The sequence below is a fragment of the Procambarus clarkii genome, chromosome 35 (genome assembly GCF_040958095.1).
Source record: "Procambarus clarkii isolate CNS0578487 chromosome 35, FALCON_Pclarkii_2.0, whole genome shotgun sequence".
NCBI lineage: Eukaryota > Metazoa > Arthropoda > Malacostraca > Decapoda > Cambaridae > Procambarus > Procambarus clarkii.
The window spans coordinates 3,581,836-3,609,386 of NC_091184.1; the positions used below are offsets into that span (position 1 = coordinate 3,581,836).

At 62.4% G+C, this 27,551-nt stretch overlaps 1 protein-coding gene across 1 annotated transcript; it reads left to right on the forward strand.

Annotated features, from left to right (window-relative positions):
* On the forward strand, positions 1-27,551 carry LOC138371203 (peptidyl-prolyl cis-trans isomerase-like). The gene is made up of 3 exons (XM_069336042.1): positions 1-113; positions 26,396-26,575; positions 26,690-27,551. Exons 1-3 carry the CDS (start codon positions 63-65, stop codon positions 27,200-27,202), a joined length of 744 nt encoding a protein of 247 aa, XP_069192143.1. The 5' UTR covers positions 1-62; the 3' UTR covers positions 27,203-27,551.

Consider the following 27,551-nt stretch of genomic DNA (forward strand, 5'->3'; position numbering starts at 1 on the left):
TGACCACAGAGACAGGTGCCACAGCTGACCCCATACACCTGGGAGACTCAGCCTCCAGCATCATGGATAAAGTTCAGGAAATCACTTTAGAGATCCCCCAGAAGCAATTAACAGTAAGTTTGTTATTTTCTCTCATAGGTCATACCACAAGTTATTGAGTTGCGTTTTGAGGAGAGGAAGCCTGTTCTTAGGTTTATCGAGGTTCCCCAAGGTCAACTACTGACTTTCCTTAACATACAATCCACAATAGTTGCCTAACTCCTGGATAAATATTTACTGGTTGGTGAACAGAGGCAACAGGAAACATGTTAACCATTTCTGGCCTGCATGGTGATTGAACCCGCGATCCTGGCCCCCTCACAGAGAGCGGGTGACACTCCACCAACCTTTCCAAAAAAGTATACCTGGTTGATGGGGTTCTGGGAGTTGTTCTACTCCCCAAGCCCGGCCCGAAGCCAGGCTTAACTTGAGAGAGTTTGGTCCACTAGGCTGTTGCTTGGAGCGGCCCGCAGGCCCACATATCCACCACAGCCCGGTTGATCTAGCACTCCTTAGGAGAAACAATCTAGTTTCCACTTGAAGATGTGTACGGTTGTTCCGGCAATATTTCTTGTGCTCGCTGGGAGGACGTTGAATCCAGTAAGAGAGCGAACCAAATCAGACCACTGCTGGGTACGAAGAAACTGAAGCCTTAAAATTGCCAACGAACTCCACAACAATGCCAGCACCAACCCCATGCCAGTAGAGGGATGGGGGGGGGGGGGCTGGAGCTACAGGTCCAGCACCAACCCCCTGCCAGTAGAGGGGGGCTGGAGCAACAGGTACAACACCAAACCCCTGCCAGTAGAAGGAGGGCTGGAGCTACAGGTCCAGCACCAATCCCCTGCCAGTAGAGGGGGGCTGGAGCTACAGGTACAACACCAACCCCCTGCCAGTAGAAGGAGGGCTGGAGCTACAGGTCCAGCACCAATCCCCTGCCAGTAGAAGGAGGGCTGGAGCTACAGGTCCAGCACCAATCCCCTGCCAGTAGAGGGGGGCTGGAGCAACAGGTACAACACCAACCCCCTGCCAGTAGAAGGGGGGATGAAACTACTGGTCCAGCACCAACTCCCACTGCCAGTAGAGAGGGGCTGGAGCTATAGGTCCAGCACCCACCCCCCTGCCAGTAGAAGGGGGCTGGAGCTACAGGTCCAGCACGAACACCCTGCCAATAGAGGGGGGGGGCAGGAGCTATAGGTAAAGCACCAACCCCTGCCAGTAGAGGGGCCTGGAGCTACAGGTCCAGCACCAACCCCCTGCCAGTAGAGGGGGGGCTGGAGCTTCACATCCAGCACCAACCTCCTGCCAGTAGGGGGGGGGGCTGGAGCTACAGGTTCAGCACCAACCCACTGCCAGTAAAGGGGGGCTGGAGCTACAGGTCCAGCACCAACCCACTGCCAGGAAAGGGTGGCTGGAGCTACAGGTCCAGCACCAACCCCCTGCCAGTAGAGGGGGGGGCTGGAGCTACACATCCAGCACCAACCTCCTGCCAGTAGGGGGGGGGCTGGAGCTACAGGTCCAGCACCAACCCACTGCCAGTAAAGGGGGGCTGGAGCTACAGGTCCAGCACCAACCCACTGCCAGTAAAGGGGGGCTGGAGCTACAGGTCCAGCACCAACCCCCTGCCAGTAGAGAGGGGGGGGGCTGGAGCTACAGGTACAACTCCAACCCCCTGCCAGTAGAGGGGGGCTGGAGCTACTGGTCCAGCACCAACTCCCCCTGCCAGTAGGGGGGAGGGGGCTGGAGCTACTGGTCCAGCACCAACTCCCCCCTGCCAGTAGAGGGGGGCTGGAGCTACAGGTCCAGCACCAACTCCCCCTGCCAGTAGAGGGGGGCTGGAGCTACTGGTCCAGCACCAACCCCCTGCCAGTAGAGGGGGGCTGGAGCTACAGGTCCAGCAGCATCCCCTGCCAGTAGAGAGGGGGCTGGAGCAACAGGTCCAGCACCAACCCCCTGCCAGTAGAGGGGGGCTGGAGCTACAGGTCCAGCACCAACTCCCCCTGCCAGTAGAGTTGGGCTGGAGCAACAGGTCCAGCACCAACCCCCGGCCAGTAGAGGGGGACTGGAGCTACAGGTGCAGCACCAACCCCCTGCCAGTAGAGAGGGGGCTGGAACTACAGGTCCAGCACCCACCCCTTGCCAGTAGTGTGGGGCTGGAGCTACAGGTCCAGCACCAACCCCCTGCCAATAGAGCAGGGCTGGAGCTACAAGTCCAACACCAACCCCCTGCCAGTAAAGGGGGCTAGAGCTACAGGTCCAGCACCAACCCCCTGCCAGTAGAGGGGGCTGGAGCTACAGATCCTGCACCAACCCCCTGCCAGTAGAGGGGGCTAGAGCTACAGGTCCAGCACCAACCCCCTGCCAGTAGAGGGGGCTGGAGCTACAGATCCAGCACCAACCCCCAGCCAGTAGAGGGGTGGGGGGGCTGGAGCTACAGGTCCAGCACCAACCCCCTGCCAGTAGAGGGGGGGCTGGAGCTACACGTCAAGCACTAACCCCCTCCCAGTAGAGGGGGGGGGGCAGGAGATACAGGTGCAGCACCTACCCCCTGCCAGTAAAGGGGGGCTGGAGCTACAGGTCCAGCACCTACCCCCTGCCAGTAGAGGGGGGCTGGAGCTACAGGTCCAGCACCAACCCCCTGCCAGTAGAGGGGGGGCTGGAGCTACAGATCCTGCACCAACCCCCTGCCAGTAGAGGGGGGGGGGGCTGGAGCTACTGGTCCAGCACCAACCCCCTGCCAGTAGAGGGAGGCTGGAGCTACAGGTCCAGCACGAACCCCCTGCCAGTAGAGGGGGGCTGGAGCTACTGGTCCAGTACTAACCCCCTGCCAGTAGAGGGGGGCTGGAGCTACAGGTCCAGCACCAACCCTCTTCCAGTAGAGGGGGGCTGGAGCTACAGGTCCAACACATACCCCATGCCAGTAGAGAGGGGTTGGAACTACTAGTCCTGCACCAACCCCTGCCAGTAGAGGAGGGCTGGAGCTACAGGTCCAGCACCAACCATCTGTCAGTAGAGGGGGGCTGGAGCTACAGGTCCAGCACCAAACCCCTGCCAGTAGAGGAGGGCTGGAACTTCAGGTCCAGCACCAACCCGCTGCCAGTAGAGGGGGGCTGGAGCTACAGGTCCAGCACCAAACCCCTGCCAGTAGAAGGAGCTGGAGCTACAGGTCCAGCACCAACCTCCTGGCAGTAGAGGGGGCTGGAGCTACAGGTCCAGCACCAACCCCCTGCCAGTAGAGGAGGGCTGGAGCTACAGGTCCAGCGCCAAACCCAAGCCAGTAGAGGGGGGCTTGAGCTACAGGTCCAGCACCACCCCTCTGCCAGTAGAGGGGGCTGGAGCTACAGGTCCAGCACCAACCCCCTGCCAGTAGAGGGAAGGCTGGAGCTACAGGTCCAGGGCCAACCCTCTGCCAGTAAAGGGGGCTGGAGATACAGGTCCAGAACCAACCCCCAGCCAGTTGAGGAGGGCTGGAGCTACAGGTCCAGCGCCAACCCCCTGCCAGTAGAGGTGGGCAGGAGCTACAGGTCCAGCACCAACTCCCCCTGCCAGTAGAGGGGGGGCTGGAGCTACAGGTGCAGCACCAACCCCCTGCCAGTAGAGAGGGGGCTGGAACTACAGGTCCAGCACCCACCCCTTGCCAGTAGTGTGGGGCTGGAGCTACAGGTCCAGCACTAACACCCTGCCAATAGAGCAGGGCTGGAGCTACAAGTCCAACACCAACCCCCTGCCAGTAGAGGGGGCTAGAGCTACAGGTCCAGCACCAACCCCCTGCCAGTAGAGGGGGCTGGAGCTACAGATCCTGCACCAACCCCCTGCCAGTAGAGGGGTGGGGGGGCTGGAGCTACAGGTCCAGCACCAACCCCCTGCCAGTAGAGGGGGGGCTGGAGCTACACGTCAAGCACTAACCCCCTCCCAGTAGAGGGGGGGGGGCAGGAGATACAGGTGCAGCACCTACCCCCTGCCAGTAAAGGGGGGCTGGAGCTACAGGTCCAGCACCTACCCCCTGCCAGTAGAGGGGGGCTGGAGCTACAGGTCCAGCACCAACCCCCTGCCAGTAGAGGGGGGGCTGGAGCTACAGATCCTGCACCAACCCCCTGCCAGTAGAGGGGGGGGGGCTGGAGCTACTGGTCCAGCACCAACCCCCTGCCAGTAGAGGGAGGCTGGAGCTACAGGTCCAGCACGAACCCCCTGCCAGTAGAGGGGGGCTGGAGCTACTGGTCCAGTACTAACCCCCTGCCAGTAGAGGGGGGCTGGAGCTACAGGTCCAGCACCAACCCTCTTCCAGTAGAGGGGGGCTGGAGCTACAGGTCCAACACATACCCCATGCCAGTAGAGAGGGGTTGGAACTACTAGTCCTGCACCAACCCCTGCCAGTAGAGGAGGGCTGGAGCTACAGGTCCAGCACCAACCATCTGTCAGTAGAGGGGGGCTGGAGCTACAGGTCCAGCACCAAACCCCTGCCAGTAGAGGAGGGCTGGAACTTCAGGTCCAGCACCAACCCGCTGCCAGTAGAGGGGGGCTGGAGCTACAGGTCCAGCACCAAACCCCTGCCAGTAGAAGGAGCTGGAGCTACAGGTCCAGCACCAACCTCCTGGCAGTAGAGGGGGCTGGAGCTACAGGTCCAGCACCAACCCCCTGCCAGTAGAGGAGGGCTGGAGCTACAGGTCCAGCGCCAAACCCAAGCCAGTAGAGGGGGGCTTGAGCTACAGGTCCAGCACCACCCCTCTGCCAGTAGAGGGGGCTGGAGCTACAGGTCCAGCACCAACCCCCTGCCAGTAGAGGGAAGGCTGGAGCTACAGGTCCAGGGCCAACCCTCTGCCAGTAAAGGGGGCTGGAGATACAGGTCCAGAACCAACCCCCAGCCAGTTGAGGAGGGCTGGAGCTACAGGTCCAGCGCCAACCCCCTGCCAGTAGAGGTGGGCAGGAGCTACAGGTCCAGCACCAACTCCCCCTGCCAGTAGAGGGGGGGCTGGAGCTACAGGTGCAGCACCAACCCCCTGCCAGTAGAGAGGGGGCTGGAACTACAGGTCCAGCACCCACCCCTTGCCAGTAGTGTGGGGCTGGAGCTACAGGTCCAGCACTAACACCCTGCCAATAGAGCAGGGCTGGAGCTACAAGTCCAACACCAACCCCCTGCCAGTAGAGGGGGCTAGAGCTACAGGTCCAGCACCAACCCCCTGCCAGTAGAGGGGGCTGGAGCTACAGATCCTGCACCAACCCCCTGCCAGTAGATGGGGCTAGAGCTACAGGTCCAGCACCAACCCCCTGCCAGTAGAGGGGGCTGGAGCTACAGATCCAGCACCAACCACCAGCCAGTAGAGGGGGGGGGGGGCTGGAGCTACAGGTCCAGCACCAACCCCCAGCCAGTAGAGGGGTGGCTGGAGCTACACGTCAAGCACCAACCCCCTGCCAGTAGAGGGGGGGGGGGCAGGAGCTACAGGTGCAGCACCTACCCTCTGCCAGTAGAGGGGGGGCTGGAGCTACAGATCCAGCACCAACCCCCTGCCAGTAGAGGGGGGGGGGCTGGAGCTACTGGTCCAGCACCAACCCCCTGCCAGTAGAGGGAGGCTGGAGCTACAGGTCCAGCATGAACCCCCTGCCAGTAGAGGGGGGCTGGAGCTACTGGTCCAGTACTAACCCCCTGCCAGTAGAGGGGGGCTGGAGCTACAGGTCCAGCACCAACCCTCTTCCAGTACAGGGGGGCTGGAGCTACAGGTCCAGTACATACCCCATGCCAGTAGAGAGGGGTTGGAACTAGTAGTCCTGCACCAACCCCTGCCAGTAGAGGAGGGCTGGAGCTACAGGTCCATCACCAACCGTCTGCCAGTAGAGGGGGGGGCTAGAGCTACAGGTCCAGCACCAAACCCCTGCCAGTAGAGGAGGGCTGGAGCTTCAGGTCCAGCACCAACCCGCTGCCAGTAGAGGGGGGCTGGAGCTACAGGTCCAGCACCAAACCCCTGCCAGTAGAGGGAGCTGGAGCTACAGGTCCAGCACCAACCTCCTGGCAGTAGAGGGGGCTGGAGCTACAGGTCCAGCACCAACCCCCTGCCAGTAGAGGAGGGCTGGAGCTACAGGTCCAGCGACAAACCAAAGCCAGTAGAGGAGTGCTTGAGCTACAGGTCCAGCACCACCCCATCTGCCAGTAGAGGGGGGGCTGGAGCTACAGGTCCAGCACCAACCACCTGCCAATAGAGGGAAGGCTGGAGCTACAGGTCCAGGGCCAACCCCTTGCCAGTAGAGGGGGCTGGAGCTACAGGTCCAGCACCAACCCCCTGCCAGTAGAGGGAAGGCTGGAGCTACAGGTCCAGGGCCAACCCTCTGCCAGTAAAGGGGGCTGGAGCTACAGGTCCAGAACCAACCCCCTGCCAGTTGAGGAGGGCTGGAGCTACAGGTCCAGCGCCAACCCCCTGCCAGTAGAGGTGGACAGGAGCTACAGGTCCAGCACCAACCCCCTGCCAGTAGAGGGGGGGCTGGAGCTACACGTCAAGCACCAACCCCCCTCCCAGTAGAGGGGGGGGGCTGGAGATACAGGTCCAGAACTTACCCCCTGCCATTAGAGGGGGGCTGGAGCAACAGGTCCAGCACCTAACCCCTGCCAGTAAAGAGGGGATGGAGCTACAGGTCCAGCACCAACCCCCTGCCAGTAAAGGGGGGCTGGAGCTACAGGTCCAGCACCAACCCCCTGCCAGTAGAGGGGGAGGGCTGGAGCTACAGGTACAACTCCAACCCCCTGCCAGTAGAGGGGGGCTGGAGCTACTGATCCAGCACCTACCCCCTGCCAGTAGAGGGGGGCTGGAGCTACAGGTCCAGCACCTACCCCCTGCCAGTAAAGGGGGGCTGGAGCTACAGGTACAACTCCAACCCCCTGCCAGTAGAGGGGGGGCTGGAGCTACTGGTCCAGCACCTACCCCCTGCCAGTAGAGGGGGGCTGGAGCTACAGGTCCAGCACCTACCCCCTGCCAGTAAAGGGGGGCTGGAGCTACAGGTAAAACTCCAACCCCCTGCCAGTAGAGGAGGGGGTGGAGCTACTGGTCCAGCACCAACCCCCTGCCAGTAGGGGGGGGGGCTGGAGCTACAAGTCCAGAACTAACGCCTTGCCAGTAGAGGGGGACATGGAGCTACAGGTCCAGTACCAACCCCCTGCCAGTAGAGGGGAGGGGGGGGCTGGAGCTACAGGTCCAGCACCAACCCCCTGCCAGTAGAGGGAGGCTGGAGCTACAGGTCCAGCACGAACCCCCTGCCAGTAGAGGGGGGCTGGAGCTACTGGTCCAGCACCAACCCCCTGCCAGTAGAGGTGGGGTGGAGCTACAGGTCCAGCACCAACCCCCTGCCAGTAGAGGTGGGCTGGAGCTACTGGTCCAGCACCAACCCCCTGCCAGTAGAGGTGGGGTGGAGCTACAGGTCCAGCACCAACCCCCTGCCAGTAGAGGTGGGGTGGAGCTACAGGTCCAGCACCAACCCCCTGCCAGTAGAGGGGGGGGGGGCTGGAGCTACAGGTCCATCACCAACCCCCTGCCAGTAGAGGGGGGGGGCTGGAGCTACAGGTCCAGCACCATCCCCCTGTCAGTAGAGTGGGGCTGGAGCTACTGGTCCAGCACCAATCCCCTGCCAGTAGAGGGGGGGGGCTGGAGCTACAGATCCAGCACCAAACCCCTGCCAGTAGAGGGGGGGGGCTGGAGCTACAGGTCCAGCACCAACCCCCTGAAAGTAGAGGGGGGCTGGAACTACAGGTCCAGCACCCACCCCTTGCCAGTAATGTGGGGCTGGAGCTACAGGTCCAGCACCAACCCCCTGCCAATAGAGCAGGGCTGGAGCTACAAGTCCAACACCAACCCCCTGCCAGTAGAGGGGGCTAGAGCTACAGGTCCAGCACCAACCCCCTGCCAGTAGAGGGGGCTGGAGCTACAGATCCTGCACCAACCCCCTGCCAGTAGAGGGGGCTAGAGATACAGGTCCAGCTCCATCCCCCAGCCAGTAGAGGGGGGCTGGAGCTACAGGTCCAGCACCAACCCCCTGCCAGTAGAGGGGGGGCTGGAGCTACACGTCAAGCACCAACCCCCTCCCAGTAGAGGTGGGGGGGGCAGGAGATACAGGTGCAGCACCTACCCCCTGCCAGTAAAGGGGGGCTGGAGCTACAGGTCCAGCACCTACCCCCTGCCAGTAGAGGGGGGCTGGAGCTATAGGTCCAGCACCAACCCTCTTCCAGTAGAGGTGGGCTGGAGCTACAGGTCCAGCACCAACCCCCTGCCAGTAGGGGGGGGCTGGAGCTACAAGTCCAGAACTAACGCCCTGCCAGTAGAGGGGGACATGGAGCTACAGGTCCAGTACCAACCCCCTGCCTGAGGAGGGTCCTGGAGCTACAGGTCTAGCACCAACCCCTTGCCAGTAGAGGGGCTGGAGCTACAGGTCCAGCACCAACCCCCTGCCAGTAGAGGAGGGGGTGGAGCTACAGGTCCAGCACCAACCCCCTGCCAGTAGAGGGGGGCTGGAGCTACTGGTCCAGCACCAACCCCCTGCCAGTAGGGGGGGGGGCTGGAGCTACAAGTCCAGAACTAACGCCTTGCCAGTAGAGGTGGACATGGAGCTACAGGTCCAGTACCAACCCCCTGCCAGTAGAGGGGATGGGGGGCTGGAGCTACAGGTCCAGCACCAACCCCCTGCCAGTAGAGGGAGGCTGGAGCTACAGGTCCAGCACGAACCCCCTGCCAGTAGAGGGGGGCTGGAGCTACTGGTCCAGCACCAACCCCCTGCCAGTAGAGGTGGGGTGGAGCTACAGGTCCAGCACCAACCCCCTGCCAGTAGAGGTGGGCTGGAGCTACTGGTCCAGCACCAACCCCCTGCCAGTAGAGGTGGGGTGGAGCTACAGGTCCAGCACCAACCCCCTGCCAGTAGAGGTGGGGTGGAGCTACAGGTCCAGCACCAACCCCCTGCCAGTAGAGGTGGGGTGGAGCTGCAGGTCCAGCACCAACCCCCTGCCAGTAGAGGGGGGGGCTGGAGCTACAGGTCCATCACCAACCCCCTGCCAGTAGAGGGGGGGGGGGCTGGAGCTACAGGTCCAGCACCAATCCCCTGCCAGTAGAGGGGGGGCTGGAGCTACAGATCCAGCACCAACCCCCTGCCAGTAGAAGGGGGGGGGGCTGGAGCTACAGGTCCAGCACCAACCCCCTGCCAGTAGAGGGTGGGGGCTGGAGCTACTGGTCCTGCACCGACCCCCTGCCAGTAAAGGGGGGAGGGCTGGAGCTACAGTTGCAGCACCAACCCCCGGCCAGTAGAGGGGGACTGGAGCTACAGGTCCAGCGCCAAACCAAAGCCAGTAGAGGAGTGCTTCAGCTACAGGTCCAGCACCACCCCATCTGCCAGTAGAGGGGGGGCTGGAGCTACAGGTCCAGCACCAACAACCTGCTAATAGAGGGAAGGCTGGAGCTACAGGTCCAGGGCCAACCCCTTGCCAGTAGAGGGGGCTGGAGCTACAGGTCCAGCACCAACCCCCTGCCAGTAGAGGGGGCTGGAGCTACAGGTCCAGCGCCAACCCCCTGCCAGTAGAGGTGGACAGGAGCTACAGGTCCAGCACCAACCCCCTGCCAGTAGAGGGGGGCTGGAGCTACACGTCAAGCACCAACCCCCCTCCCAGTAGAGGGGGGGGGGGCTGGAGATACAGGTCCAGAACTTACCCCCTGCCAGTAGAGGGGGGCTGGAGCTACAGGTCCAGCACCTACCCCCTGCCAGTAAAGGGGGGCTGGAGCTACAGGTACAACTCCAACCCCTTGCCAGTAGAGGGGGGGCTGGAGCTACTGGTCCAGCACCTACCCCCTGCCAGTAGAGGGGGGCTGGAGCTACAGGTCCAGCACCTACCCCCTGCCAGTAAAGGGGGGCTGGAGCTACAGGTAAAACTCCAACCCCCTGCCAGTAGAGGAGGGGTGGAGCTACAGGTCCAGCACCAACCCCCTGCCAGTAGAGGGGGGCTGGAGCTACTGGTCCAGCACCAACCCCCTGCCAGTAGGGGGGGGGGGGCTGGAGCTACAAGTCCAGAACTAACGCCTTGCCAGTAGAGGTGGACATGGAGCTACAGGTCCAGTACCAACCCCCTGCCAGTAGAGGGGATGGGGGGCTGGAGCTACAGGTCCAGCACCAACCCCCTGCCAGTAGAGGGAGGCTGGAGCTACAGGTCCAGCACGAACCCCCTGCCAGTAGAGGGGGGCTGGAGCTACTGGTCCAGCACCAACCCCCTGCCAGTAGAGGTGGGGTGGAGCTACAGGTCCAGCACCAACCCCCTGCCAGTAGAGGTGGGCTGGAGCTACTGGTCCAGCACCAACCCCCTGCCAGTAGAGGTGGGGTGGAGCTACAGGTCCAGCACCAACCCCCTGCCAGTAGAGGTGGGGTGGAGCTACAGGTCCAGCACCAACCCCCTGCCAGTAGAGGTGGGGTGGAGCTGCAGGTCCAGCACCAACCCCCTGCCAGTAGAGGGGGGGGGCTGGAGCTACAGGTCCATCACCAACCCCCTGCCAGTAGAGGGGGGGGGGGGGCTGGAGCTACAGGTCCAGCACCAATCCCCTGCCAGTAGAGGGGGGGCTGGAGCTACAGATCCAGCACCAACCCCCTGCCAGTAGAAGGGGGGGGGGCTGGAGCTACAGGTCCAGCACCAACCCCCTGCCAGTAGAGGGTGGGGGCTGGAGCTACTGGTCCTGCACCGACCCCCTGCCAGTAAAGGGGGGGGGGCTGGAGCTACAGTTGCAGCACCAACCCCCGGCCAGTAGAGGGGGACTGGAGCTACAGGTCCAGCGCCAAACCAAAGCCAGTAGAGGAGTGCTTCAGCTACAGGTCCAGCACCACCCCATCTGCCAGTAGAGGGGGGGCTGGAGCTACAGGTCCAGCACCAACAACCTGCCAATAGCGGGAAGGCTGGAGCTACAGGTCCAGGGCCAACCCCTTGCCAGTAGAGGGGGCTGGAGCTACAGGTCCAGCACCAACCCCCTGCCAGTAGAGGGGGCTGGAGCTACAGGTCCAGCGCCAACCCCCTGCCAGTAGAGGTGGACAGGAGCTACAGGTCCAGCACCAACCCCCTGCCAGTAGAGGGGGGCTGGAGCTACACGTCAAGCACCAACCCCCCTCCCAGTAGAGGGGGGGGGGGCTGGAGATACAGGTCCAGAACTTACCCCCTGTCAGTAGAGGGGGGCTGGAGCTACAGGTCCAGCACCTACCCCCTGCCAGTAAAGGGGGGCTGGAGCTACAGGTACAACTCCAACCCCTTGCCAGTAGAGGGGGGGCTGGAGCTACTGGTCCAGCACCTACCCCCTGCCAGTAGAGGGGGGCTGGAGCTACAGGTCCAGCACCTACCCCCTGCCAGTAAAGGGGGGCTGGAGCTACAGGTAAAACTCCAACCCCCTGCCAGTAGAGGAGGGGGTGGAGCTACAGGTGCAGCACCAACCCCCTGCCAGTAGAGGGGGGCTGGAGCTACTGGTCCAGCACCAACCCCCTGCCAGTAGGGGGGGGGGCTGGAGCTACAAGTCCAGAACTAACGCCTTGCCAGTAGAGGTGGACATGGAGCTACAGGTCCAGTACCAACCCCCTGCCAGTAGAGGGGAGGGGGGGCTGGAGCTACAGGTCCAGCACCAACCCCCTGCCAGTAGAGGGAGGCTGGAGCTACAGGTCCAGCACGAACCCCCTGCCAGTAGAGGGGGGCTGGAGCTACTGGTCCAGCACCAACCCCCTGCCAGTAGAGGTGGGGTGGAGCTACAGGTCCAGCACCAACCCCCTGCCAGTAGAGGTGGGCTGGAGCTACTGGTCCAGCACCAACCCCCTGCCAGTAGAGGTGGGGTGGAGCTACAGGTCCAGCACCAACCCCCTGCCAGTAGAGGTGGGGTGGAGCTACAGGTCCAGCACCAACCCCCTGCCAGTAGACGTGGGGTGGAGCTGCAGGTCCAGCACCAACCCCCTGCCAGTAGAGGGGGGGGGGGCTGGAGCTACAGGTCCATCACCAACCCCCTGCCAGTAGAGGGGGGGGGGCTGGAGCTACAGGTCCAGCACCATCCCCCTGTCAGTAGAGTGGGGCTGGAGCTACAGGTCCAGCACCAATCCCCTGCCAGTAGAGGGGGGGGCTGGAGCTACAGATCCAGCACCAAACCCCTGCCAGTAGAGGGGGGGGGGCTGGAGCTACAGGTCCAGCACCAACCCCCTGCCAGTAGAGGAGGGGCTGGAGCTACTGGTCCTGCACCGACCCCCTGCCAGTAGAGGGGGGGGCTGGAGCTACAGTTGCAGCACCAACCCCCTGAAAGTAGAGGGGGGCTGGAACCACAGGTCCATCACCCACCCCTTGCCAGTAATGTGGGGCTGGAGCTACAGGTCCAGCACCAACCCCCTGCCAATAGAGCAGGGCTGGAGCTACAAGTCCAACACCAACCCCCTGCCAGTAGAGGGGGCTAGAGCTACAGGTCCAGCACCAACCCCCTGCCAGTAGAGGGGGGGGGGCCAGAGCTACAGGTCCAGCACCATCCCCCTGTCAGTAGAGTGGGGCTCGAGCTACAGGTCCAGCACCAATCCCCTGCCAGTAGAGGGGGGGCTGGAGCTACAGATCCAGCACCAACCCCCTGCCAGTAGAAGGGGGGGGGCTGGAGCTACAGGTCCAGCACCAACCCCCTGCCAGTAGAGGGTGGGGGCTGGAGCTACTGGTCCTGCACCGACCCCCTGCCAGTAAAGGGGGGGGGGCTGGAGCTACAGTTGCAGCACCAACCCCCGGCCAGTAGAGGGGGACTGGATCTACAGGTGCAGCACCAACACCCTGCCAGTAGAGAGGGGGCTGGAACTACAGGTCCAGCACCCACCCCTTGCCAGTAGAGTGGGGCTGGAGCTACAGGTCCAGCACCAACCCCCTGCCAATAGAGCAGGGCTGGAGCTACAAGTCCAACACCAACCCCCTGCTAGTAGAGGGGGCTAGAGCTACAGGTCCAGCACCAACCCCCTGCCAGTAGAGGGGGCTGGAGCTACAGATCCTGCACCAACCCCCTGCCAGTAGATGGGGCTAGAGCTACAGGTCCAGCACCAACCCCCTGCCAGTAAAGGGGGGCTGGAGCTATAGGTCCAGCTCCAACCCCCTGCCAGTAGAGGTGGGGTGGAGCTACACGTCAAGCACCAACCCCCTGCCAGTAAAGGGGGCTGGAGCTACAGGTCCAGCACCAACCCGCTGCCAGTAGAGGGAGCTGGAGCTACAGGTCCAGCACCAAACCCCTGCCAGTAGAGGGAGATGGAGCTACAGTTCCAGCACCCACCTCCTGGCAGTAGAGGGGGCTGGAGCTACAGGTCCAGCACCAACCCCCTGCCAGTAGAGGAGGGCTGGAGCTACAGGTCCAGCGCCAACCCCAAGCCAGTAGAGGGGGGCTGGAGCTATAGGTCCAGCATCTACCCCCTGCCAGTAGAGGGGGGCTGGAGCTACAGGTCCAGCACCAACCCCCTGCCAGTAGAGGGGGGGAGGCTGGAGCTACTGGTACAGCACCAACCCCCTGCCAGTAGAGGGGGGCTGAAGCTATAGGTCCAGCACGAACCCCCTGCCAATAGAGGGGGGCTGGAGCTACCATTCCAGCACCAACCCTCTTCCAGTTGAGGGGGGCTGGAGCTACAGGTCAAGCAGCTACCCCCTGCCAGTAGAGGGGGGTTGGAACTACAGGTCCAGCACCAACCATCTGCCAGTTTAAGGGGTCCTGGAGCTTCAGGTCCAGCACCAACCCCCGGCCAGTAGAGGGGGGGCTGGAGCTACAGGTCCAGCACCAACCCCCTGCCAGTAGAGGGGGGGGACTGGAGCTACAGGTCCAGCACCAACCCGCTGCCAGTAGAGGGGGGCTGGAGCTACAGGTCCAGCACCAAACCCCTGCCAGTAGAGGGGGCTGGAGCTACAGGTCCAGCACCAACCCCCTGCCAGTAGAAGGGGGCTGGAGCTACAGGTCCAGCACCAACCCCCTGCCAGTAGAGGAGGGCTGGAGCTACAGGTCCAGCGCCAACCCCCTGCCAGTAGAGGGGGGCTGGAGCTACAGGTCCAGGGCCAACCCCCTGCCAGTAGAGGGGGGCTGGAGCTACAGGTCCAGCACCACCCCTCTGCCAGTAGAGGGAAGGCTGGAGCTACAGGTCCAGGGCCAGCCTCCTGCCAGTAGAGGGGGGCTGGAGCTACAGGTCCAACACCACCCCTCTGCCAGTAGAGGGAAGGCTGGAGCTACAGGTCCAAGGCCAACATCCTGCCAGTAGAGGGGGGCTGGAGCTGCAGGTCCAGCACCAACCCCATGCCAGTAGAGGGGAGCTAGAGCTACAGGTCCAGCACCAACCCCCTGCTAGTAGAAGGGGGCTGGAGCTACAGGTCCAGGACCAACCCCATGCCAATAGAGGGGGGGGGGCTGGAGCTACAGGTCCAGCACCATCCCCCTGCCAGTAGAGGAGGCTGGAGCTGCAGGTCAAGCACCAACCCCCTGCCAGTAGAGAGGGGCTGGAGCTACAGTTCCAGCACCAACCCCCCTCCTAGTAGAGGGGGGCTGGAGTTACAGGTCCAGCACCAACCCCCCTCCTAGTAGAGGGGGCTGGAGCTACAGGTCCAGCACCATCCCCCTGCCAATAGAGGGGGGTTGGAGTTACAGGTTCAGGACCAACCCCCTGCCTGTAAAAGGCGCGGCTAGAGCTACAGGTCCAGCATCAACCCCCTGCCAGTAGAGGGGGCTGGAGCTACATATTCAGGGCCAACCCCCTGCCAGTAGAGGGAGGCTTTAGCTACAGGTCCAGGACCAATCCCCTGCCTGTAGAGGGGGGCTGGAGCTACAGGTCCATCTCCAACCCCCTGCCAGTAGAGGTGGGGGGGGGACCTTGAGCTTCAGGTCCAGCAGGAACCCCCGGCCTGGAGAGGGGCCTGGAGTTACAGGTCCAGCACCATCCCCCTGCCAGTAGAGGAGGCTGGAGCTGCAGGTCAAGCACCAACCCCCTGCCAGTAGAGGGGGGGGGCCTGGAGCTACAGGTCCAGCACCAACCCCCTGCCAGTTGAGGGGGCGGGGGCTGGAGCTACAGGTCCAACACCAACCCCCTGCCAGTAGAGAGGGGGCTTGAGCTATAGGTCCAGAACCATCCCCCTGCCAGTAGAGGAGGCTGGATCTACAGGTCGAGCATCAACCCCCTGCCAATAGAGGGGGGCTGGAGCTACAGGTCCAGCTTCAACCCCCTGCCATTAGAGGTAGCCTGGAGCTACAGGTCCAGCATCAACCCCCTGCCAGGAGAGGGGGCTGGAGCTACAGATTCAGGGCCAACCCCCTGCCAGTACAGGGGAGCTAGAGCTACAGGTCCAGCACCAACCCCCTGCTAGTAGAGGGGGGGCTGGATCTACAGGTCCAGCACCAACCCTCTGCCAGTAGAGGGGGGCTGGAGCTACAGGTCAGGCGCAAACCCCCTGCCAGTAGAGGGGGGGAAGGAACTGCAGGTTCAGCACCAACCTCCTGCCAGTAGAGGGGGGGCTGGCGCTACAGATCCAGGGTCAACCCCCTGCCAGTAGAAGGGAGCTGAAGCTACAGGTTCAGCACCAAATCCCTGCCAGTAGAGAAGGGGCTTGAGCTATAGGTTCAGCAACAACCCCCTGTCAGTAGAGGGGGGCTGGAGCTACAGGTCCAGCACCAACCCCCTGCCAGTAGAGGGGGGCTGGAGCTACAGGTCCAGCTCCGACCTCCTGCCAGTAGAGGGGGCCTGGAGCTACAGGTCCAGTACCATCCCCCTGCCAGTAGAGGGGGGGGGGGCTGGAGCTACAGGTCCAGCTCCAACCCACTGCCAGTAGAGGGGGGAGGCTGGAGCTACAGGTCCAGCACCAACCCCCTGCCTGTAGAGGGGGAAGGCTGGAGCTACAGGTCCAGGTCCAACCCCCCCCCCCCCATGCCGGTAGAGGTGGGCTGGAGGTACAGGTTCAGCACCAACTCCCTGCCAGTAGAGGGGGAGGCTGGAGCTACAGGTTCAGCACCAACCCCCTGCCAGTAGAGGGGGGAGGCTGGAGCTACAGGTCCAGCACAAACCCCCTGCCTGTAGAGGGGGGGGGGCTGGAGCTACAGGTCCAGGACCAACCCCATTCCAGTAGAGGAGGCTGGAGCTGCAGGTCAAGCACCAACCCCCTGCCAGTAGAGGGGGCTGGAGCTACAGGTTCAGCACCAACCCCCTGCCAGTAGAGGGGGGGGGGCTGGAGCTACAGGTGCAGCACCAACCCCCTGCCAGTAGAGGGAGCTGGAGCTACAGGTCCAGCACTAACCACCTGCCAACAGAGCAGGGCTGGAGCTACAATTCCAACACCAACCCCCTGCCAGTAAAGGGGGCTTGAGCTACAGGTCCAGCACCAACTCCCTGCCAGTAGAGCGGGGGCGGGGCTGGAGCTACAGGTGCAGCACCTACCCCCTCCCAGTAGAGGGGGGGGCGGGGCTGGAGCTACAGGTGCAGCACCTACCCCCTGCAAGTAGAAGGGGTCTGGAGCTACAGGTCCAGCACCTACCCCCTGCCAGTAGAGGGGTGGCTGGAGCTACAGGTCCAGCACCTACCCCCAGCAGGTAGATCGGGGCTGGAGCTACAGGTCCAGCACCAACCCCCTGCCAGTAGAGGGGGGCTGGAGCTACAGGTCCAGCACCGACCTCCTGCCAGTAGAGGGGGCCTGGAGCTACAGGTCCAGTACCATCCCCCTGCCAGTAGAGGGGGGGGGCTGGAGCTACAGGTCCAGCTCCAACCCACTGCCAGTAGAGGGGGGAGGCTGGAGCTACAGGTCCAGGGCCAACCCCCTGCCAGTAAAGGGGGCTGGAGTTACAGGTCCAGAACCAACCCCCTGCCAGTTGAGGAGGGCTGGAGCTACAGGTCCAGCGCCAACCCCCTGCCAGTAGAGGTGGGCAGGAGCTACAGGTCCAGCACCAACCCCCAGCCAGTAGAGGGGGGCTGGAGCTACAGGTCCAGCACCAACCCCCTGCCAGTAGAGGGGGGGCTGGAGCTACAGGTCCAGCACCAACCCCCAGCCAGTAGAGGGGGGCTGGAGCTACAGGTCCAGCACCAACCCCCTGCCAGTAGAGGGGGGGCTGGAGCTACACGTCAAGCACCAACCCCTGCCAGTAGAGGGGGGCTGGAGCTACAGGTCCAGCACCTACCCCCTGCCAGTAGAGGGGGGCTGGAGCTACAGGTCCAGCACCAACCCCCTGCCAGTAGAGGGGGGGCTGGAGCTACAGGTCCAGCACGAAACCCCTAGAGGGGGGCTGGAGCTACTGGTCCAGCACCAACCCCCTGCCAGTAGAGGGGGGGCTGGAGCTATAGGTCCAGCACCTACCCCCTGCCAGTAGAGGGGGGCTGGAGCTACAGGTCCAGCACCAACCCCCTGCCAGTAGAGGGGGGCTGGAGTTACAGGTCCAGCAGCATCCCCTGCCAGTAGATGGGGGCTGGGTCAACACATCCAACACCAACCCCCTGCCAGTAGAGGGGGGGTGCTGGAGCTGCAGGTCCAGCACCAATCCCCTGCCAGTAGAGGGGGGCTGGAGCTACAGGTCCAGCACCAACCCCCTGCCAGTAGAGGGGGGGCTGGATTTTCAGGTCAAGCACCAACCCCCTGCCACTAGAGGGGGGGAGGTCTGGAACTACAGGTCAAGAACCAACCCCCTGCCAGTAGAGGGGGGGCTGGAGCTTCAGGTCCAGCACCAACCCCCTGCCAATAGAGGGGGGCTGGAATTACAGGTTCAGGACCAACCCCACCCTGCCCGTAGAGGGGGGCTGGAGCTACAGGTCCAGCACCAAACCCCTGCCAGTAGAAGGGAGCTGGAGCAACAGGTCCAGCACCAACCCCCTGCCAGTAGAGGAGGGCTGGAGCTACAGGTCCAGCGCCAACCCCAAGCCAGTAGAGGGGGGCTTGAGCTACAGGTCCAGCACCAACCACCTGCCAATAGAGGGAAGGCTGGTGCTACAGGTCCAGGGCCAACCCCCTGCCAGTAGAGGGGGCTGGAGCTACAGGTCCAGCACCAACCCCCTGCCAGTAGAGGGAAGGCTGGAGCTACAGGTCCAGGGCCAACCCCCTGCCAGTAAAGGGGGCTGGAGTTACAGGTTCAGAACCAACCCCCTGCCAGTTGAGGAGGGCTGGAGCTACAGGTCCAGCGCCAACCCCCTGCCAGTAGAGGTGGGCAGGAGCTACAGGTCCAGCACCAACCCCCAGCCAGTAGAGGGGGGCTGGAGCTACAGGTCCAGCACCAACCCCCTGCCAGTAGAGGGGGGGCTGGAGCTACAGGTCCAGCACCAACCCCCAGCCAGTAGAGGGGGGCTGGAGCTACAGGTCCAGGACCAATCCCCTGCCAGTAGAGGGGGGCTGGAGCTAAAGGTCCAGCACCAACCCCCTGCCAGTAGAAGGCGGAGTGGAGCTACAGATTCAGGGCCAACCCCCTGGCTAAAGAGAATGGCTGGAGCTACAGGTCCATCTCCAACCCCCTGCCAGTAGAGGGGGGCTGGAGCTACAGGTCCAGCACCATCCCCCTGCCAATAGAGGAGGCTTGATCTGCAAGTCAAGCACCAACCCCCTGCCAGTAGAGTGGGGGGGGAGGCTGGAGCTACAGGTCCAGCACCAACCCCCTGCCATTAGAGGGGGGGCTGGAGCTACAGGTCCAGCACCAACCCCCTTCTAGTAGAGGGGGGTGGGGCTGGAGCTACAGTTCCAGCACCAACCCTTTGCCAGAAAAGGCGGGCTGGAGCTACAGGTCCAGCACCAACCCCCTGCCAGTAGAGGGGGCTGGAGCTACAGATTCAGGGCCAACCCCCTGCCAGTAAAGGGGAGCTAGAGCTACAGGTACAGCACCAACCCCCTGCTAGTAGAGGGGGGCTGGATCTACAGGTCCAGCACTAACCTCCTGCCAGTAGAGGGGGGCTGGAGCTACAGGTCCAGCACCAACCCCCTGCCAGTAGAGGGGGGGCTGGAGCTACAGATTCAGGGCCAACCCCCTGCCAGTGGAGGGGAGCTAGAGCTACAAGTCCAGCACCAACCCCCTGCCAGTAGACGGGGGCTGGAGCTACAGGTCCAGCACCAACCTCCTGCCAGTAGAGGGGGCCTGGAGTTACAAGTCCAGCACCATTCCCCTGCCAGTAGAGGGGGCTGGAGCTACAGGTCCAGCACCAACCCCCTGCCAGTAGAAGGGGGCTGGAGCTACAAGTCCAGCACCATTCCCCTGCCAGTAGAGGGGGCTGGAGCTATAGGTCCAGCACCAACCCCCTGCCAGTTGAGGGGGGCTGGAGCTACAGGTCCAGCATCAACCCTCTGCCGGTAGAGGGGGGCTGGAGTCTTCATTTCCAGGACCAACCCCCTGCCAGTTGAGGGGGGGGCTGGCGCTACAGATCCAGGGTCAACCCCCTGCCAGTAGAAGGGAGCTGAAGCTACAGGTTCAGCACCAACCCCCTGCCAGAAGAGGTGGGCTGGAGCTACAGGTCCAGCACCAATCCCCTGCCAGTAGAGGGGGGAGGCTGGAGCTACAGGTCCAGGACCAACTCCCTGCCAGTAGAGGGGGGGCTGGAGCTACAGATTCAGGGCCAACCCCCTTCCAGTGGAGGGGAGCTAGAGCTACAGGTCCAGCACCAACCCCCTGCCAGTAGAGAGGGGCTGGAGCTACAGGTCCAGCACCAACCTCCTGCCAGTAGAGGGGGCTGGAGCTACAGGTCCAGCACCAAATCCCTGCCAGTAGATGGGGCTGAAGCTACAGGTCAAGCACCAACCCCCTGCCAGTAGAAAAGGGGCTTGAGCTATAGGTTCAGCAACAACCCCCTACCAGTAGAGGAGGGCTGGAGCTACAGGTCCAGCACCAACCCCCTGCCAGTAGAGGGGGGCTGGAGCTACAGGTCCAGCACCAACCTCGTGCCAGTAGAGGGGGCCTGGAGTTACAAGTCCAGCACCATTCCCCTGCCAGTAGAGGGGGCTGGAGCTACAGGTCCAGCACCAACCCCCTGCCAGTAGAGGGGGGGGGGGGCTGGAGCTACAGGTCCAGCTCCAACCCACTGCCAGTAGAGGGGGGAGGCTGGAGCTACAGGTCCAGCACCAACCCCCTGCCTGAAGAGGGGGGAGGCTGGAGCTACAGGTCCAGCTCCAACCCCCCCCCCCCCCCTGCCGGTAGAGGTGGGCTGGAGGTACAGGTTCAGTACCAACCCCCTGCCAGTAGAGGGGGAGGCTAGAGCTACAGGTTCAGCACCAACCCCCTGCCAGTAGAGTGGGGATTCTGGAGCTACAGGTCCAGCACCAACCCCCTGCCTGTAGAGGGGGGGGGGGCTGGAGCTACAGCGCCAGGACCAACCCCATGCCAGTAGAAGGGGCTGGAGCTACAGGTCCATCATCAATCCCCTGCTAGTACAGGGGGGCCGGAGCTACAGGTCCAGCACCAACCCCCTGCCAGTAGAGGGTGGCTGGAGCTACAGGTCTAGCACCAATCCCCTGCCAGTAGAGGGGGGCTGGAGCTACAGGTCTAGCATCAACCCCCTGCCAGTAGAGGGGGGCTGGAGCTACAGGTCCAGCACCATCCCCTTGCCTGTAGAGGAGGCTTTAGCTGCAGGTCAAGCACCAACCCCCTGCCAGTAGAGGGGGGCTGGAACTACAGGTCCAGCACCTACTCCTTGCCAGTAGTGTGGGGCTGGAGCTACAGGTCCAGCACCAACCCCCTGCCAACAGAGCAAGGCTGGAGCTACAAGTCCAACACCAACCCCCTGCCAGTAGAGCGGGGCTGGAGCTACAGGTCCAGCACCAACCCCCTCCTAGTAGAGAGGGGGCGGGGCTGGAGCTACAGGTCCAGGACCAACCCCATGCCAGTAGAAGGGGCTGGAGCTACAGGTCCATCATCAATCCCCTGCTAGTACAGGGGGCCGGAGCTACAGGTCCAGGATCAACCCCCTGCCAGTAGAGGGGGGTAGAGCTACAGGTCTAGCACCAATCCCCTGCCAGTTGAGGGGGGCTGGAGCTACAGGTCTAGCATCAACCCCCTACCAGTAGAGGGGGGCTGGAGCTACAGGTCAAGCACCATCCCCTTGCCAGTAGAGGAGGCTGGAGCTGCAGGTCAAGCACCAACCCCCTGCCAGTAGAGGGGGGGGGGCTGGAGCTACAGGTTCAGCACCAACCCCCTGCCAGTAGAGGGGGGGGCTGGAGCTACAGGTGCAACACCAACCCCCTGCCAGTAGAGGGGGGCTGGAACTACAGGTCCAGCACCCATTCCTTGCCAGTAGTGTGGGGCTGGAGCTAAAGATCCTGCACCAACCCCCTACCAGTAGAGGGGGGGCGGGGCTGGAGCTACAGGTGCAGCACCTACCCCCTGCCAGTAGGAGGAGGCTGGAGCTACAGGTCCAGCACCTACCCCCTGCCAGTAGAGGGGGGGCTGGAGCTATATGTCCAGCACCAACCCCTGCCAGTAGAGAGGACTGGAGCTACAGGTCCACCACCAACCCCCTGCCAGTAGAGGGGGGCTGGAGCTACATGTCCACCACCTACCCTCTGCCAGTAGAGGAGGGCTGGAGCTACAGGTCCAGCACCAACCCCCTGCCAGTAGAGAGTGCTAGAGCTACAGGTCCAGCACCTACCCCCTGCCAGTAGAAGGGGGCTGGAGCTACAGGTCCAGCACCTACCCCCTGCCAGTAGAGGGGGGCTGGAGCTACAGGTCCAGCACCTACCCCCTGCCAGTAGAGGGGGTCTGGAGCTGCAGGTCAAGCACCAACTCCCTGCTAGTAGAGGGGGGCTGGAGCTACAGGTCCAGCAGCATCCCCTGCCAGTAGAGGGGGGCTGGGTCAACACATCCAACACCAACCCCCTGCCAGTAGAGGGGGAGGGCTGGAGCTGCAGGTCCAGCACCAATCCCCTGCCACTAGAGGGGGGCTGGAGCTACAGGTCCAGCACCAACCCCCTGCCAGTAGAAGGGGACTAGAGCTACAGGTCCAGAACCAACCCCATTCCAGTAGAGGGGGGGCTGGAGCTACAGGTCCAGCACCAACCCCCTTCCAGTAGAGGGGGTCTGGAGCTACAGGTCCAGCACCAACCCCCTGCTAGTAGAGGGGGGCTGGAGCTACAGGTCCAGCAGCATCCCCTGCCAGTAGAGGGGGGCTGGGTCAACACATCCAACACCAACCCCCTGCCAGTAGAGGGGGAGGGCTGGAGCTGCAGGTCCAGCACCAATCCCCTGCCAGTAGAGGGGGGCTGGAGCTACAGGTCTAGCACCAACCCCCTGCCAGTAGAAGGGGACTGGAGCTACAGGTCCAGAACCAACCCCCTTCCAGTAGAGGGGGGGCTGGAGTTTCAGGTCCAGCACCAACCCCCTGCCACTAGAGGGAGTTACAGGTTCAGGACCAACCCCACCCTGCCCGTAGAGGGGGCTGCAGCTACAGGTCCAGCACCAACCCCCTGCCAGTAAAAGGCGGGGCTAGAGCTACAGGTCCAGCATCAACCCCCTGCCAGTAGAGGGGGCTGGAGCTACAGATTCAGGGCCAACCCCCTGCCAGTAGAGGGGGGCTGGAGCTACAGGTCCAGCACCAACCCCCTGCCAGTAGAGGGCGGAGTGGATCTACAGATTCAGGGCCAACCCCCTGGCTATAGAGGATGGCTGGAGCTACAGGTCCATCTCCAACCCCCTGCCAGTAGAGGTGGGGGGGGGCCTAGAGCTTCAGGTCTAGCAGGAACCCCCTGCCTGGAGAGGGGCCTGGAGCTACAGGTCCTGCACCAACCCCCTGCCAGTAGAGAGGGGGCTTGAGCTATAGGTCCAGCATCAACCCCCTGCCAGTAGAGGGGGGCTGGAGCTACAGGTCCAGCACCATCCCCCTGCCAGTAGAGGAGGCTGGAGCTGCAGGTCAAGCACCAACCCCCTGCCAGTAGAGGGGGCTGGAGCTACAGGTTCAGCACCAACCCCCTGCCAGTAGAGGGGGGGGCTGGAGCTACAGGTCCAGCACCAACCCCCTGCCAGTAGAGGGGGGGGGGGGCTGGAGCTACAGGTCGAGCATCAACCCGGTGCCAGGAGAGGAGGGCTGGAGCTACAGGTCCAGCTTCAACCCCCTGTTAGTAGAGGGGGGCTGGATCTACAGGTCCAGCACCAACCTCCTGCCAGTAGAGGGGGGCTGGAGCTACAGGTCCAGCATCAACTCCCTTCCATTAGAGGTAGCCTGGAGCTACAGGTCCAGCACCAACCCCCTGCCTGTAGATCGTGCTGGAGCTACAGATTCAGGGCCAACCCCCTGCCAATAGAGGGGAGCTAGAGCTACAGGTCCAGCACCAACCCCCTGCTAGTAGAGGGGTAGGTGGAGCTACAGGTGAAGCACCAAATCCCTGCCAGTAGAGTGGGAAGGAACTGAAGGTTCAGCACCAACCCCCTGCCAGAAGAGGGAGGGGAGGCTGGAGCTACAGGTCCATCATCAATCCCCTGCTAGTAGGAAGGGGCTTGAGCTATAGGTTCAGCAGCAACCCCCTGCCACTAAAGGGGGCTGGAGCTACAGATCCAGGGCCAACCCCCTGCCAGTAGAGGAGTGCTTTAGCTACAGATGCAGGACCATCCTCCCCCCCCCTCCCCTGCCAGTAGAGGAGGGCTGGAGCTAAATCTACAGCACCAACCTCCTGCCAGTAGAGGGGGGCTGGAGCTCCAGGTCCAGCACCAAACCCCTGCCAGTAGAGGAGGGCTGGAGCTACAGGTCCACCTCCAATCCCCTGCCAATAGAGGGGGGGCTGGAGCTACAGGTCCAGCATCAACCCCTCCCCCTGCTAGTAGAGGGGGGCTGGAGCTTCAGGTCCAGCACCAACCCCCTGCCAGTAGAAAGGGGCTGGAGCTACAGGTCCAGCACCAATCCCCTGCCAATAGAGGGGGGGGGGGGGCTGGAGCTACAGGTCCAGCACCAACCCCCCCCCCCCATCCTGCCAGTAGAGGGGGCTGGAGCTACAGATCCCACACCAACCCCCTGCCAGTAGAGGGGTCTGGAGCTACAAGTCCAACACCAACCCCCTGCCAGTAGAGGGGGCTACAGCTACAGGTCCAGCACCAACCCCCTGCCAGTAGAGGGGGCTAGAGCTACAGGTCCAGCACCAACCCCCTGCCAGTAAAGGGGGCTGGAGCTACAGATCCTGCACCAACCCCCTGCCAGTAGAGCGGGACTGGAGCTACAGGTCCAGCTCAAACCCCCTGCCAGTAGAGCGGGACTGGAGCTACAGGTCCGGCACCAACCCTCTTCCAGTAGAGGGGGGCTTGAGCTACATGTCCGGCACCAACCCTCTTCCAGTAGAGGGGGCTGGAGGTACAGGTCCAGCACCTACCCCCTGTCAGTAGAGGGGGGTTGGAACTACTAGTCCTGCACCAACCCCTGCCAGTAGAGGGGACTGGAGCTACAGGTCCAGCACCAACCCCCTGCCAGTAGAGGGGGGGCTGGAGTTACAGGTTCAGGACCAACCCCACCCTGCCCGTAGAGGGGGCTGCAGCTACAGGTCCAGCACCAACACCCTGCCAGTAGAGGGGGGGCTAGAGCTACCGGTCCAGCATCAACTCCCTGCCAGTAGAGAGGGCTGGAGCTACAGATTCAGGGCCAACCCCCTGCCAGTAGAGTGTGGCTGGAGCTACAAGTCTAGCACCAACCCCCTGCCAGTAGAGGGCGGCTGGAGTTACAGGTCCAGGACCAACCCCACCCTGCCCGAAGAGGGGGCTGCAGCTACAGGTCAAGCACCAACCCCAGCCAGTAGAGGAGGGCTAGAGCTACAGGTCAAGCACCAACCCCCTGCCAGTAGAGGAGGGCTGGAGCTACAGGTCAAGCACCAACCCCCTGCCAGTAGAGGAGGGCTGGAGCTACAGGTCCAGCACCAACCTCCTGCCAGTAGAGGAGGGCTGGAGCTACAGGTCAAGCACCAACCCCCTGCCAGTAGAGGAGGGCTGGAGCTACAGGTCCATCACCAACTCCCTTCTAGTAGAGGGGGGCTGGAGCTACAGGTCCAGCAACAACCCCCTGCCAGTTGTGGGGCTGGAGCTACAGGTCCAGAACCAACCCCCTGCCAGTAGAGGGGGGCTGGAGCTACAGATCCAACACTAACCTCTTGCCAGAAGAAGGGGGCTGGAGCTACAGGTCTAGCACCAACCCCCAGCCAGTAGGGAGGGGGCTGGAGCTACAGGTCCAGCATAAACCCCCTGAGAGTAGAGGGGGCTGGAGCTACAGGTTCAGCACCAACCCCCCTGCCAGTAGAGGGGGGCTAAAGTTACAGGTCCAGCACAACCCCCTGCCAGTAGAGGGGGGGCTGAAGCTACAGGTCTAGCACAACCCCCCTTCCAGTTGAGGGGGGCTGGAGCTACAGGTCCAGCACCAACCCCCTGCCAGTAGAGGGGGGGTTGGTGCTACAGGTCCAGCACCAACCCCCTGCCAGTAGGGGGGGGGCTGGAGCTACAGGTCCAGCATAATGGGGCTGTCACTGACCACAGGTGATAATGGGGCTGACACTGACCACAGGTGATAATGGGGCTGACTGCCCACTGGTGATAATGGGGCTGACACTGTCCACAGGTGATAATGGGGCTGACACTGACCACTAGTGATAATGGGGCTGACACTGACCACAGGTCATAATGGGGCTGACACTGACCACAGGTAATAATGGGGCTGACGCTGATCACAGGTGATAATGGGGCTGACACTGACCACAGGTGATAATGGGGCTGACTCTGCCCACTGGTGATAATGGGGCTAACACTGACCACAGGTGATAATGGGGCTGACACTGTCCACAGGTCATAATGGGGCTGACACTGACCACAGGTGATAATGGGGCTGACACTGTCCACAGGTCATAATGGGGCTGACACTGACCACAGGTGATAATGGGGCTGACACTGCCCACTGGTGATAATGGGGCTGACTCTGCCCACTGGTGATAATGGGGCTGACACTGACCACAGGTGATAATGGGGCTGACACTGATCACAAGTGATAATGGGGCTGACACTGACCACAGGTGATAATGGGGCTCTCTCTGCCCACTGGTGATAATGGGGCTGACACTGTCCACAGGTGATAATGGGGCTGACACTGACCACAGGTGATTATGGGGCTGACACTGACCACAGGTGATAATGGGACTGACACTGACCACAGGTGATAATGGGGCTGACTCTGCCCACTGGTGATAATGGGGCTGACACTGTCCACAGGTGATAATGGGGCTGACACTGACCACAGGTGATAATGGGGCTGACACTGACCACAGGTGATAATGGGGCTGACACTGACCACAGGTGATAATGGGGCTGACACTGACCACAGGTGATAATGGGGCTGACTCTGCCCACTGGTGATAATGGGGCTGACACTGTCCACAGGTGATAATGGGGCTGACACTGACCACAGGTGATAATGGGGCTGACACTGTCCACAGGTTGAGGACCTCCGCAGGATGAGGGAGCCCGTCAAGAGGCTGGTGGAGGCTGGCCGGGTGTTGGCCGTCCAGGAAGACCAAGATGGCCGCCGCTCCGCCAGGATAACTCTACAAGACGGACAGCTGTACCTCCACCCACTCCTGCGTCAGCCCACGCCCGCCGACGCCCACGCCCTCCAGGTTACTTTATTACACCCACTAGTCTTACTGACATTACTGATTTACTGAGTTATCATAACTAATATGATAACATTTTGTTATAGTTATCAGCATGATTTATTTCATTTCCTGCAGGAGAGTGAGGTTGTGGGCGTGCTGGACCCTTCCTGCACCCTAGCGTTCCTTGACCTCGGGTGGGCGGGGTCAACAAGAGGGCGGGTCACCATCCGGCTGACCCCTGACACTCCGCTGGCCAGACAGTTTGTGTTGTTGTGTACGGGCCAGCGGGGCCACACCTACCGCAACACTAAACTGTTGGAGGTGTGGCACAAGGGTCATCCGAGGGAGTATGTGGTGGGCGGAGACTACGAGAGTAATGATGGTGAGGGAGGAGCCCCACTGCTGCCTAACCTTTATGGGCAGTACCGGGGGTCAAGCCGGGCAGGAACTGTGTTGGCCTGGGGTGGGCCGGGGGGTCCCAGGAGTGCCCAGTTCATCATCACCACCATGGACCGCCAGGATGGTCGCCAGTGGACAGATGTCTTCGGTGATGTGGTGGGCGGCCTGGATGTGGTGAGGGCAGCAGTCAACCACAGTGACATTACGGAGGTGACTGTGGTGGACTGTGGTGTTGTGCTGCCACTCTAGTTCACTATCACCACTACTGTGGTGTTGTGCTGCCACTCTAGTTCACTATCACCACTACTGTGGTGTTGTGCTGCCACTCTAGTTCACTGTACCACCACTACTGTGGTGCTGTACTGCCACTCTGGTTCACTGTACCATCACCATCACTACTGTGGTGTTGTGCTGCCACTCTAGTTCACTGTACCATCACCATCACTACTGTGGTGTTGTGCTGCCACTCTAGTTCACTGTACCATCACTACTGTGGTGTTGTGTTGCCACTCTAGTTCACTGTACCTCCACCATAATCACTACTGTGGTGTTGTGCTGCCACTCTAGTTCACTGTACCATCACTACTGTGGTGTTGTG

Coding starts and splice junctions, on each gene's coding strand:
- LOC138371203 (XM_069336042.1), top strand. CDS start 63: ATGGATAAAGTTCAGGAAATCACTTTAGAGATCCCCCAGAAGCAATTA. Junction 114..26,395: donor TCCCCCAGAAGCAATTAACA/GTAAGTTTGTTA, acceptor CACTGTCCACAG/GTTGAGGACCTCCGCAGGAT. Junction 26,576..26,689: donor CCGACGCCCACGCCCTCCAG/GTTACTTTATTA, acceptor CATTTCCTGCAG/GAGAGTGAGGTTGTGGGCGT.